Raw genomic sequence first — 13171 nt, forward strand, 5'->3', positions numbered from 1 at the left:
AAGCACAAATCAAAAACAATTCGATAAAGAAAAAAATTGTTGTGTACCTACTTTTTGATATGAAAAGCCACGTTACATATATAAATAAACCGTAATTGTAACTCCAGACACTTGCCATTACCGACTTTTTATAGATTTATGTTAAGTTATCATACTCAAAATATGCTGACATCGCTAGCGATCACCAGTACAAAAGTTTTGTTTAGTTAACATAAGGATCTATTGTTTTCGCTCGCAGCGTCTGTGTACAGAAAGATATTTATACAGTTTTGAGTTTTATACATGTTGATTAAGTTTAAGTTTAACTTGGAAACTCGGTGCTATTCGTCTTATGAACTTGAAATAATACAATCTATCTCGTATTTAATATGTCCAATAATGAATTGAGAATTGTTCTCTAGAGCAGCATTTGCTTTAAAATATTGAAAGGCCCTTGTACTTATTTTATAGTCAATAAATAGTTCTGTTTGTAAACGGGTATTTTATTGTACAAAAAAAATACACTCTTTGGTTATACTTTTTTAACGTCAAGTACGTCTGAAGACATCAAATAATGACAGCGCAAAGAATACAACACATAAAAATACATAGTCTGTCACGCCATTTCTGTCAGTAGAAAAAAGCGGCACATTAAAAAAAATGTAGGCGCGAAGGTTTGCGTTACGTTCCATAGAGAATTTGAAATTAGGGCCTTTTCCTATTGACATACTTGTTGAACCGACTATAGCTGTTAAGGCTTATGATGTTTTCGCTCTAAGTATGACTCGCGCAGTCCTGACGGACACATTTTTCTAATTTCCCTTCCCATGAATAATGTTCGCGGAATCATCATCGATGGGACCATAATAAGACACAAACATTGATTGATGAAAGTTGTAATTTTTTCCACGCCATGCGTTGTTGTCGCTTGTATTTCCCTCACTACGCATTTCGCATGTAGCGAATACTATCATTAACCTTCATGATTTTAATTTTCTCTTGATGCTGACGTCATATGAGACTTATTGTTTTACGCGGAGGTCTAGATGACTTGTCCAGGTTTCAAAGCCTGTAATTGCTTCTTAAACCCGTCATTGGGTCGTATGGCAGGTCGCTTCTCCTTGATCAAGCGATATGCGTCTTCAAATTCCATCCCTTTGTATTGCATGAGGTAAGCAATGGCAACGGTTGAAGTGCGAGACACGCCGGCGTTGCAATGTACCAAAACATTCTCACCACGACACACAGACTCATGGACATATGGTAAACATTCTGTTAACATTTGTTTAACATCAGTCTCTGGTAGATCTAAACATTGCACAAACTTATGTCCGACATTCACTTCAGCATTTATTCCGACACTAAGCACATTTTTAATGTCATATTGTTTTAATATATCATCAACAGTACAGTCCTGAGATCCAATATACAGATGCTCAGTCACTAACACCGGTATATTGTCAGGTTTATTGTCCACCACAAAACCATAAGTGGCGGATATCTCGGTTTTTTCTCCATTTCGTTCTACGTACCTCTGTCCAGCAGCGTTTGTGACTACAGTTTCTCTAACTTTGAGTTTATTCTTTTGTTTCTGTAATTCGTTAAGGAAGCTCATTTTTCCTCACTGTCAGCGACTTAGATTTGTGTGCGTTGAAGTTTTAAGGCACCCCAAGTACCGAAGAGGGCCCTTTTTAACGTTGCTCCAGCTCAGATTTTTAGATTTGGGGCACAGATTAAATATAATACAAATTACTTCGAAACCAATACTGCACGAGTTCTGACTGTAACGTAAATGCTCGCGTGGCCGTGGAAAAATAAACCCTCTGTGTTCCTTATTAAGGCAGACCATAAGCTAATAATAGGACAGATTTTTTTCTTTTTGTACAACTGGTGGTAGATTGGTGATTGAAGAAGTAAGCACTTTTAGTGTTTTACACACGCTGTTATTTAGTGTTTGATTTCTTATTTTCTTTAAGACTTCACTACAGTTTCATCACTATAGTAATTATTTGTTACTATAACTCCTTTAGAAACTTCATTCTTCCTCACTATCACTATCTTCCACCTGACTGTCTGCACATTCCCTATAGATCAGATCCTGCGGGTCATAGTCTACGTTGCAGAGGTAGAGTCCTTGCGGCGGGCAGTTCTGAATGAAGTTGTACCAGGAGTGCTTGGAGGGGACTTGCAGCATCACCTTTATTTCGTCGGCAGGTAGCTTGCCCACTGCTACGCTTATCAGCGTGCCCATCATCCGACGGATCTGCAAGCATTTTAATGTATTGTACTTGCAAATGGCTTGAAAATTAAAGATATAGGTAGTGAGTGACCAATTTCTGTCAATTTCCTTTTTTAATACTTACCTACACAAGTTTGGGACAATGTCATTAAGATAAATCAAGACATTAGTGGGAAGGGACATTAGAAACTTATTGTTGAAAAATTATTTATACACTAGTCCAAATGATCATAACCGCAAAGAACTATCAATCCCAAAGTCAATTTTGACAGAGGATTTTATTTGGTCCAAAAACCAAAAGAGTTGAGAGTTATCTAATTTAATAGGTATTTTTATGTACTATTTTTCATTATATGGACACTAAGTTGAATTCCATTGCAGAACTGAAATAATCAACTTTTAATCGAGAAGTGCGCAAATACTACTGGTTCCTTTTAATAGGTTAAACCATTTGCCTCGCTCGCCTGGCGGTGCGCGAACATCAGCCCTGCAGCAATTCATTTATTTACTTGGACTCTATTGTCTATATAATAAGGGTGACGACATTTTGACTAAAATAAGAATAATAAGAATAATAATTATTTATTGTCACAGACATACAAGAATACAAAGACGTTAAAAGAAAAACAAACAAGTAGACACGTTGAATAGAAGAGCAGCAACAATGAAATTAACATAATTTCTTAAGTCTATCCAAATTATGCAAACAATAGTGTGACAAAAGGGATGGACTCAGCATTTGCTGTGTTAGCAAGCATTTGCAAACTGGCTGTCACAGCGCTGGTTTTCAGTTCACCCCTAATGCCAATATCTCAGTTCTGCAATGGAAATCCGCTTGGTGCCCATAGAACGAAATGAAGTACATAGAAATACCTATCTAATGACCTTGGACCAGGCTCACAAACACAACAAACAGGCAAATTAACCTTTTGACCGCCAAAGACGTCATATATGACGCGCGCGGCTACAGCCCAATATCAATCTTCATGCGTACCGACAAGGTTCACGATTACGCGCCGCGTGCGATAGGCCTGGCGTTTAAAAGGTTAAAACAAGTAATATTACTTTGCTAATCCGCGAGAAAATACGCAACCCACAATGCAACGTGTGTGCGGTGGGAGGGTAGGAACATTAATTGCATGTAAAAATACGCAAGTAAGTAAGGGTTAGCACTGATTGACTAGCACGTTATTTTCTCGCGGATTAGGAAAGTAATATTTCTTGTTTTAATTAGCATGGATTTCCGCAAAGTAACGCCTCATTCTATTAATTATTTAACAAACATTCATACAAAGTTGCCCATGGTCCTTTGTCAGCTGAAGTAGATGGAGCCCTGCAGACACCCAAATCACAATTTTGCATCCCTGCCAGTTTATTTACCCACCCGATTGTGCACAAACGCCCTTACCATAAACACAACATCCCAATAGTCCCACACCCTGTCCCTCGGTAGTTATCACCGGCGTACCCGTCTCCACTAGTATGTGCACTTCTAAACATGAAAACCGTTCAAGCGGTGATCAGAAGAGCGTCTGGCGAGGCTTCCATATTAAACAGTTATGCGAAGAATGCGGCACTGGTTGCTCGCCACTGAGGCTTTAGGTACACTAACAGACATTAGAGAAGCCTAAAATAATAGCTTATAACCCACCTGATTGTGTACAAACGCCCTAGCCTTAAACTCCACATCCCAATAGTCCCACACACTGTGCCTCGGATAACTAGTTATCACCGGAGTCCCAGGCCTCACTAGTACGTGTTTGATGTCGCGTCGGTTATGCTTGTGTTGCTTCAGTTTGTCGAAACGCTTGAACGTTGTGAAGTCGTGGATACCGACGAAGTGTTCGCAGCCCGCTTTGAAGCGCTCTATGTCGAACCCCGGTGCTCTGAAATGGAACAGCACTTGAAGTCACTCACGTGACCGGCGGCGCGGTAAGTCGCGCGGACCATCGAGCGACTCGCTCATAATGAATAGGAACTGCTCGGAACCGGTATAATACCTGTTACTATCGTTCCAAAACCATTATATTATCTCTTTCATTAAAAACCGGTTAATTGATGGAACACGAACTAAAAAAAATCGTTAATACTCCAAACCGGTAAAGAAGGGAACGGAGTTTTATGGTTCGTGGGGAATGATACATATAATACGGTTAGGTACTCTCATCTCTCGAAGACTCTCGGTTAAACTTACCCGTTCCATCTTGCCTCGATATTTTCAATATAACTGGTTAATTTGGTTCCTCAAGAACCAGATGAAGACGTATTTGATATAAACCGTTATTTCAAAAGAAGAGTTCTTTAACCGGTATAAACGGAAACTAAATCCTTTTCGTTCCCGGGTGAATAGACGAAACCGGTATAAAAAATTAAACGGTTTCCGAGTCCTGGAATCTGGTCTGGTTTGGTTTGGTTTGGTCGCGTGCGTCCACCGTCCAGTCCAGGGACTAATTATTTAAAGAGTTATTTTATTTACCAAGAGAGGATTGCCCAAGCCAGAACTTAATTTTTATCATGGTTCTTCTTATACTTTATAAACCAATTTTTGAATAAGCTGTTATCTTCTTCTTCTTTAAGTGCCTTCTCCATCCCGGAGGTTGGCGACCTTATGTCTATATGCCATTCTATTTGAAGTCATGCGAATTAGTTTCTCTGTACTGCCCACGTCCAACCAGTCTCTTATGTTCCTTGTCCATGATATTCTCCTTCTCCCACGTCCTCGTTTCCCTTCAATCTTCCCTTCAATGATTAGTTTTAATAAGTCATATTTTGAGTTTCTATATATATGTCCGAAATATGTAGCTTTCCTTTCTTTAATAGTTGTTACGACTTCCACCTTTTTCTTCATTAATAACATGACTCTTTCGTTACTAATTTTGTCGGTCCATTTTATCTTAAGCATTCTACGATAGATCCACATTTCAAAAGCCTGTAATTTACAGATCAAATGTTTCCTTAGCGTCCAGCTTTCGGAGCCATACATGAGGATTGGAAGAATATAGCATTTCACCATTCTGTTATACAGCTGAATAAAACACGTAAACCACAGAAAATTTGATTTTTTAACATTTGTTTTCGTTAATTCCAGAACCAGTACGTCCTTCGCGAGCCAACTATTACGCACTTACAAAGAATTCAATGGCTTTGTTTAAGAAATTACAGCCTGGGCCCAAGTGCACCTCAATTAGCTGTGACTATAAGATAGATACTGGCAGCATTTCCCCATAACTTATTTAATGGTGAAAGCATACCTTATAAAATGGCACCTCTTCCACTCCTCCACAGGTATATATTGTGCTATACTCGAGAATTCTGGTAACTCAATTTCATTCTTCAACACTGCTAACCTAAAACACACATAATTTATAGTTGTCTTTTATCTATTACTCTATTAGAAACTGCCCGCAGTCTCGCCCTCAAAGTGACAATTTTACCTTTGGGAGGTTCTACCCCTTCCATAATGATTGAAAGTTTTCATTTCATATTTAGTGCAGATAAATGAAACATGTACATGCCTCTTTTTCTTACATACACGGAATCCAAATTGACTAATTATCAAAATGTTTCATAACCATACCTGTACAAATATGTCCTAGATAGCGCTTTAAATCTGGCATGAAAGTTGTCCGACACTCTCAAACAGTCCTTGACAAGGATAGGTGTCTCAGTTTTCAGGAAGTGCTTGTTCAGTTTAAATGTGACCTGATGTGGTTCGTAGATCTTGCTGCCATAGCAGTCCAGGTCAAAGTGGGCGCTTGAGTTTAAAGCATGCACCCCACCATCTGTTCTGGAAATGATAAGTAGGCATGGTAAGACATTAGTGAGCTATAAAGTCCACATTAGCAATAAGTTTTTTTTATGGCTATTGTAATTTATTTTATCGCTATGTAATTTATTGTAATTTAATGCCACTTAATTAAGTACCTATCTGCATGTTAGACATAAGTAACAAAACACTGATTAGCACATAAGGTTGAATTGTTAGTGCTAATTGTAAAATAAAATTCAACTCATACTCATTCATTTACAGTACAATCTCACTAATCCGGCACTAATGCTGACGAAAGTTCGGATTACTGGAAGTTAGAGCAAATCTGCTTATTATATTGATGTGTTTACTATGTCACAGCAAAACAATATATTAATATACTAAATTCAAAGAAACTTGTACTGTTATTTAGGTTTTAGGCATTTTGGGTTTTGGCGCACATAGTTAATTTGTAGATAGAATGATCACTTGCAACCCTATTTCAGTGCCGGATTAGTATGAGTTTTTTTTATTTTTTATTTATTGTTTTATTGGACCTTTATACTTCAATGTCCAGTAGTATGAGTTGAAATTTATTGCTTATGTTGACTCCATAGTTCCTTAATGCAATTAAAACTCCAATGCCAAATAATTTCCTTAGGTAAGTTTTTTCCTCTTAAGTATAATGTGTGTTTAAAACATGTTTAAAATCCATTCAGATCAAGTGAATACAGCCGTCATACCATAGTAAATTTGCCATGAAGTCATTTTAATTTTCTATGGTATGGTTGGTTATTATAATTGCATTAATTTCATTTGCTGCTGTAGTATATGCACTTGGGTTCATCAACCTTTACAGTACTACCTTTCGCCCTTGCCTTTTCAAGTTCAGTCCAGTATGTTATGTTCTACTCAGAAACATAAAAGTGCTTGGGCGCTTTTTGTAAATATAATCGGCCATTTACTGGCACAGTCCCCATCACTCATCTTTGTATACATATTATTTATATTAGCAGTAACTTACCGGCTAGACAATACAACGTTAGGGTAGTTCAAAGAACGCAGTCCGAGCAGAGCTAGTTCCAACCGGCCTTGTACGCTTTCGGTGTCTGTGTAGTTTTTCCCATCTTTCAACCAAAGCTTCTCCGATGACCTGCGTTTAGGAAGTAGTTGCACATGGAGTATCGAGAACAACAATGCCTCGCAAAGTACTGAGGGGATTTTTAAACTACAAACCTGAAAGTCGACCCAATATATGAAAAAAATGTTAGGTATCTGGCTTTCATACTTCAATGTACACAGAATACGTGTTGTTATTAATGTTTTATTTCACGAAATAAGCAAATAAGTATTTACTTTTACAGGTTAGTTTTCCAGCTGATTATGACTTTTTTTTTATAACAATTAGGGCCTGGATGCGAGATCGTTTTGACGGATGTGAGACATTTTTCAACCCGATCAACTAGATATGTACAACATGTACAATGTCGATCAACTTCAAGTCAACTTTCTTTAAAAAACTGAAAAAAACGCTTTAAATACGTCAATGAAGCTATTTGAGACTACATTGAAATCGCTAGTTGTTAACGTATATGGTTAGGGTTTTTGCTTTTTTTACCTTTCACTGACGTCGTAAACAGCAGTTTACTTGACAGTTTTATTCAGTCAGTCGAAAAATGGCTCGACGGACGTGGCATATGTTAACCGTGATAACACTAATATTTACGATTTTATCACTCGTTGGGGATGTAAATACTTCATCACCTGCACCATGGTACGAGAATCTGCCTGCGGTGACCATGGACTACAAAGTCCACATCGACGCGGGCAAAGAAGACTGTTACTTTCAATACGTGCAGCCGGGAGCCACATTTTACGCCAGCTATCAGGTAATTAGCCATTATTGTCGCTTTCAGGCATATGGTTTGTTATCGCATAGCTTTCCGGTTTAATTGACAAGCGTGGCGGTAATCTTGTTAAGGTTTATTTCGTAATAGAGCGTCGTTAATAATGCACTTTCTAATTTGTTTGAAGGTGTTGAAAGGAGGTGATGGCATGTGCGGGTTCGCGGTGCGGCACCCTAACGGCCAGATCGTGCACCCGTACGAGTGGCGGCAGAGCGCGGAGTACGCAGACCAGTCGTCGTCAGGGGGCTACTACGCCGTGTGTATCGACAACCAATTCTCGAGGTTCGCAGGCAAGCTGGTCAACCTGTATCTATCGGTGATCCGCTACGACATGTGGGAGAAGTACGCTAAGGAGGTCGAGGAGCTGGACATGAACATTAAGAACTTTACTGTGAGTTTCATTCATGGAATTGTTATTTACTTAATTTATAGCAAACTACTTGCCATTTAGTATATAACAGTCAATGTGGTGCCTAAAAATATCAAAACACGAATATTTGCAATGTGCTGGGTGTATATGAGACATTTTTGAGCACAAAATATATTACAGTTCTTGCAATACTTACAAAGGTTTTAGTTTATTTTGATCACTTATTGATACATATTTTTTTACTCATGATATTGTAATCTTTTCATTCCCCTTATCTCACCATTGTTATATTAATGCCAGTCATCCATCCAATTGGTGGAGCGCAACATAAATGACATCCTGCAGTACCAGTACCACTCGCGCGCGCGCGAGTCCCGCGACTACAACCTGCTGCAGGACAACAACACTTATGTGCTCAGGTAAGTCTTTAAAACTTTCAGTGCTAAGCGCCCCATGACCAATACAAAATGAACCCAATTGAAAATATTAATAAGTGCAGCGGTGGACCCCCACTGGTTTAAGCATAATTCGCCCACCATCATACAGCTTGGAGATATCTGATAACATAAAATAGGTCATTTATAAACACAGCATGTATTTATACCATTTGCTATGAGATATATTGCTACCTATGGTCAAAAACCGGTTGGCAACTCAGTTTAAAAAAATATTAATTTTGATGACCGGTTTGGCCTAGTGGGTAGTGACACTGCCTACGAACTGAAGGTCCCGGGTTCAAATCCTGGTAAGGGCATTTATTCATGTGATGAGCATGGATATTTGTTCCTGAGTCATGGGTCTTTTCTATGTATTTAAGTATTTATAAATATTTATATATTATATATATTGTTGTCTAAGTACCCTCAACACAAGTCTTATTACTTAGTCAATATGTGTAATGTGTGTTTGTGTAATTTGTGTAATATTTATTTATTTATTTATCTACCGTTTTACCTAGGATGTCATAAAAAGTAACTTTTCCGTGTACGCTCGATTTAGCATCATACATAAATAGTTGATACTAGGTATTGAGTTGCATGTAAGTATTGCAAACGTGAGGTTAATAACCCCATATTAGTTTTGCGTAAAGATATATACCGTGACACTATAAAGACTAGCAGAATGAAAGATTCTTAATGTATTTATTTATTAGCTTCAGATGTTTCGTCTTTATATATATATATTTATATATGTATGTGTGTATTATGTTTGTATGTATATGTTATTTTATGTATTTTTGTTTGATTTGTTTTGCTATTGTAATTGTAGCACCACTCTCAATCTCTCTGCTTAGCCTTAAGGTTGACTGGTAGAGAATGCCTCGTGGCATTAAGTCCGCCTTTTGTACTATAAGATTGTTTTCTTTTGTGCAATAAAGATTAAATAAATAAATAAATAAAGACGAGTTTACAATATTATAATAAGGCTTAAATTAATACATTTGTTTAATTTTTTCTAGGTGGTCATTTATCCAGATCCTGGCCATCACAGCGACAGGGACATTACAAGTTTACTTTTTAAGGAAACTCTTCGAAGTTAAGGATAATTCTTCAAAAACAAGAATATAAATAGAGTATAAGAGAATCCCAATAGACAAATCAGGCTATTCACTTGCGCCACTAGGCCTTATTAAGGTTAGACATGTGAACAAATGAATAGACTGATTTGTCTGAGCATTTATTTTGTAGAAATGCATTTGTTATCAGATTATCAACTTGTTGACTGACTCTAACATTCCTTCTTGATTAATTTCCAATAATGGGTACTAAATGCTGCATGAATTGATTTATTTTTCTATATTAACTTTTTTTTGTACCTAAATAATGGCTTAACTTTTTGATCATTCTATTACTTTTATAACTTTTATTTGACTGACCAGCAAGGGATTGATGATTTATTCATATAAAAGGTGTAAACATACAAGTTGGTCGGAGAAAATGACTTTGTGCTCATTAGTTTTAATAATCTTCGATACTCTTTAGGGTCTCCCCGCACCTACCGATGCGAAACCGGCAATAATGCGCCGGCCGAGCCGAGCCGAGCCGAGCGATGTCTTTTTCGCTTTTGCGTAGACAAAGCTTTTTTTCTATCGGCTATTGCCGATTATACGTCGATACTTGTGGGGGTGGGAAGACCCTTAGGGATATTCCTATTTCATGTTTGAATGCCAAGAAATGTCGGGACTGTCAAAAAGGTAACGAATAGTATTAAATTTTTATGTTTCATGTAATAATCGACTCTAAACTACTCAAAGTAAGATTATTTTTGCTACTCTATAGTTTTAACAATTTTTACTGAAGCACAATGAATTATTTTAAGATTAAGATCTGCTTTTTACTTTTATATTTTTTATAAGGACAGTACAATTTTCAAGGTGCACAATATTTGTTGTTTCTTTATTTTTCCATGTTTATGATTTGTTTACTTTTGACATCACATGAATGTGTTGTATGCTGTCTAAAATATAATTTACGAATTCGTTTTTGATCTGAATTAAAGAATAATATTTTATACAAATTGAAACTTATTTTTCATTTTATTTAAAAACATTGACAATTAAATATAGGTAGATTTAAAATTGAAATTTGTGACAGATAATGTTGAAAATGTAAATTCTAGTGACTATGGTAGAAATACCTTTTATATGTGACGTACTTACAGAATCGAATATTTAATTAAATAATATGTTTATTTACGGCTTTTTAATTTTATGTTTCATGTCAAATTGGCATGAAAAGCATGCAAATTGTATACTATATTTTTACTATATTATTAAAAGGGGTATGAAATAAAAACCCGTCTGATATGTATGAAGTTATATTTGACAACACTATAAATAAGCCCTATAAAGAATGTGGACCCTAATTCATATACATCTGTATAACAATAATTTACTTAAGTACATAAATTCAAATCATGTTAATAATAAAATAGTAAAATTAATTACAAGGTAAACATCGGAATGTTCTAAAATTATATTAATTGTGATAATTTCATGAAGAAATCGTCTCGTCCGCTTATATGACTAGTTAACGATAATAAAACAGCGGGCAAGACAACGAGCTGTCGGTACGGCCAAACTAACTTATGGGCCTTCGTAGAACCTGGTCACTATGACAAATTACAAGATATTCCTTGGTTATATCTCCCTGCCCTATAAGGCTGGCTCTTTATCATTTATTACCATGCCTGTCACGTTCTAACAAGTATGTAAGTGCGAAAGTGACGCATGACATGACATTGAAAAAAGCGACCATAATACCGCTGCTGGAAACATTACCATTACGGGGGGGTAAGACAAGTATTTCGCATTCACCTACACATAGCTGTTACCGGAGGCATTAGATGTACAGCCTAAGTTATGTCTTGTAATTCGCATTTTAACAAGGATCTACCGCGTTCTAAATATTAGTTTGACCGTCACATGATACGTTACTTACATCTTACAACTAATCAGCAGTTTCATAAACGCCTGTACAATAAACTCTCAAGAATCTCATGCGTAACTGTACACTCCTCTATACATTACATTATACGCTCACTATTATATACTACATTATGACGCTCTTTGAACGCGAAACATGAATACATCGTTATAAAACAAGCACCACTATCTTACAAATCTATTTTGAAAAATGCATTACAACTACATGAAAACACGTTTTAATGCATTTTGTTTTTGTAAATAATGATTAACGCTACACCTTACTGTACTGACTTTAAAGCTGGTATAATAAAAGTTACACTTGCATATTTCGCAGCGTTATGTGTTTTCAGATGATACTTGTATGGGGCGCGGTTCGATGTAGCGTGAGTCAAAAAGTAGGTGCAGTAACATGGTGTTGGTTAAAATGCTTCAAAATACTAAGGTCTATAGTATAGTCTACTAAAATAAGGCAGTGTTTGGACGGACATTATAGTCTGTTCACCGCTTCATCACTCAGATCATTATGAAATTGTGAAATATGTTAACAATTACAACTCATTAAAGCACCACGATTCGAGTGGCTTATCTTATAAGTACTTGAGCTACTTGATAGTCGGACAGAAAGACTGGACATACTTTTCTCCAATTTCTCCTGAACACTGAAGTGGCGATAAAGAAACAACCACTCTGATGGAGTCCTTGCAAAAACAGCTCTTACATCGTCAGTTTCTAACTACATTTGTCGTAGTTTTCTCTCATCGTATTAACTATTAAATTTACAAAAAAACTTAAAGGTTTTGGTTCTTAAAAAGCGCAAAAACGTTAGGTCAAGTTTACACGGCAAATTTAAGGGTAAATCCCATACCAGTTCCACCGGAGCTACGGAAGTAGTTGCCCGCAAGCCTTTTACATAAACCTTCAAAGCACTGTGACACGAGTATTTCCTTCGGTCAGTCCGTAAGGTCAGGGCTTCTTCTGCTCCAGATTCGGGCCGGAGAGTGCTAGCAGGTTGCAGGTCGGGCCACCTTCGTAGTGTAAAAGGTTTGTCAGTTGTAGTTTTTTTTACAGTTGCAAAGAATCTCATCGTAGCTATCTGACGTCCCGCTTAGAGTTGACATAAATCCTCGAAGCTGTCACTGTGAGCCGCCGGGGCTGGGCCGGTCAGGGCCTCTTCCTCTGCCCCAGGTAGGTGCCGGACAGCGCGAGCAGGCGGTACCGCTGGCGCAGGTTGCGCGCGCGCGCGTGCGCGGAGGCCACCTCCGTGGTGTAGGCGCCCGGGAACCAGCCCGCCTCGCCGTCGCGGGTGCGCTCGCCGTAGTACCAGCCTGGAATAAAAAAAAATCTTCAAGTGAACAAACAAACTTCGGATTGGGTCAGATATGGGACTTGCATTTGTTTCAGAAATATAATATCGTAACCCTGTAAATAAACATTTAAAGAAGAAGCTCCTGGTGGCAAAAACGAGAATACTTCGAAAGACCGTGGGCCCTGTGAGAAAATA

At 37.5% G+C, this 13171-nt stretch overlaps 4 protein-coding genes across 11 annotated transcripts in view; 1 reads left to right on the forward strand and 3 right to left on the reverse strand.

Annotated features, from left to right (window-relative positions):
• Positions 1–461: 461 nt before the first annotated feature.
• Positions 462–1595, reverse strand: LOC133521135 (probable dual specificity protein phosphatase DDB_G0283417). The gene has a single exon (XM_061855916.1). It carries the CDS (start codon positions 1592–1594, stop codon positions 1022–1024), a length of 573 nt encoding a protein of 190 aa, XP_061711900.1. The 5' UTR covers position 1595; the 3' UTR covers positions 462–1021.
• Positions 1596–2014: 419 nt separating this feature from the next.
• Positions 2015–7425, reverse strand: LOC133521127 (tRNA pseudouridine synthase-like 1). Its single transcript, XM_061855910.1, has 6 exons — positions 7203–7425; positions 6991–7119; positions 5796–6005; positions 5470–5565; positions 3870–4104; positions 2015–2242 (listed from the first exon to the last, which is right to left on the reverse strand). The coding sequence occupies exons 1-6, from the start codon at positions 7250–7252 to the stop codon at positions 2015–2017; spliced, it is 948 nt and encodes a 315-aa protein (XP_061711894.1). The 5' UTR covers positions 7253–7425.
• A 186-nt stretch (positions 7426–7611) lies between these two features.
• LOC133521134 (transmembrane emp24 domain-containing protein 5) lies at positions 7612–10934 on the forward strand. Its single transcript, XM_061855915.1, has 4 exons — positions 7612–7855; positions 8001–8264; positions 8544–8662; positions 9703–10934. The coding sequence occupies exons 1-4, from the start codon at positions 7643–7645 to the stop codon at positions 9809–9811; spliced, it is 705 nt and encodes a 234-aa protein (XP_061711899.1). The 5' UTR covers positions 7612–7642; the 3' UTR covers positions 9812–10934.
• A 110-nt stretch (positions 10935–11044) lies between these two features.
• The window catches only part of LOC133521122 (ephexin-1), a 166016-nt gene continuing 163889 nt past the window's right edge, over positions 11045–13171 (reverse strand). For all 8 annotated transcript variants that reach the window (XM_061855889.1, XM_061855892.1, XM_061855890.1 and 5 more), the window contains one exon: positions 11045–12995. In XM_061855889.1, coding sequence (XP_061711873.1) covers positions 12832–12995 — 164 coding nt within the window. In that variant the 3' untranslated portion in view covers positions 11045–12831. The remainder of the gene's footprint in view (positions 12996–13171) is intronic.

This window comes from Cydia pomonella, chromosome 9 (genome assembly GCF_033807575.1).
Source record: "Cydia pomonella isolate Wapato2018A chromosome 9, ilCydPomo1, whole genome shotgun sequence".
NCBI classification, from domain to species: Eukaryota; Metazoa; Arthropoda; class Insecta; order Lepidoptera; family Tortricidae; genus Cydia; species Cydia pomonella.

What these genes read in the sequence shown, in the direction of transcription:
- LOC133521135 (XM_061855916.1), bottom strand. Translation starts at nt 1,594, where the DNA reads ATGAGCTTCCTTAACGAATTACAGAAACAAAAGAATAAACTCAAAGTT.
- LOC133521127 (XM_061855910.1), bottom strand. Translation starts at nt 7,252, where the DNA reads ATGAAAGCCAGATACCTAACATTTTTTTCATATATTGGGTCGACTTTC. An exon ending in AACGTTGTATTGTCTAGCCG is followed by an intron (nt 6,006 to 6,990) that starts GTAAGTTACTGC and finishes TATCATTTCCAG; the next exon opens with AACAGATGGTGGGGTGCATG. An exon ending in AAGAGGTGCCATTTTATAAG is followed by an intron (nt 4,105 to 5,469) that starts GTATGCTTTCAC and finishes GTTCCATTTCAG; the next exon opens with AGCACCGGGGTTCGACATAG.
- LOC133521134 (XM_061855915.1), top strand. Translation starts at nt 7,643, where the DNA reads ATGGCTCGACGGACGTGGCATATGTTAACCGTGATAACACTAATATTT. An exon ending in CATTTTACGCCAGCTATCAG is followed by an intron (nt 7,856 to 8,000) that starts GTAATTAGCCAT and finishes ATTTGTTTGAAG; the next exon opens with GTGTTGAAAGGAGGTGATGG. An exon ending in AACAACACTTATGTGCTCAG is followed by an intron (nt 8,663 to 9,702) that starts GTAAGTCTTTAA and finishes AATTTTTTCTAG; the next exon opens with GTGGTCATTTATCCAGATCC.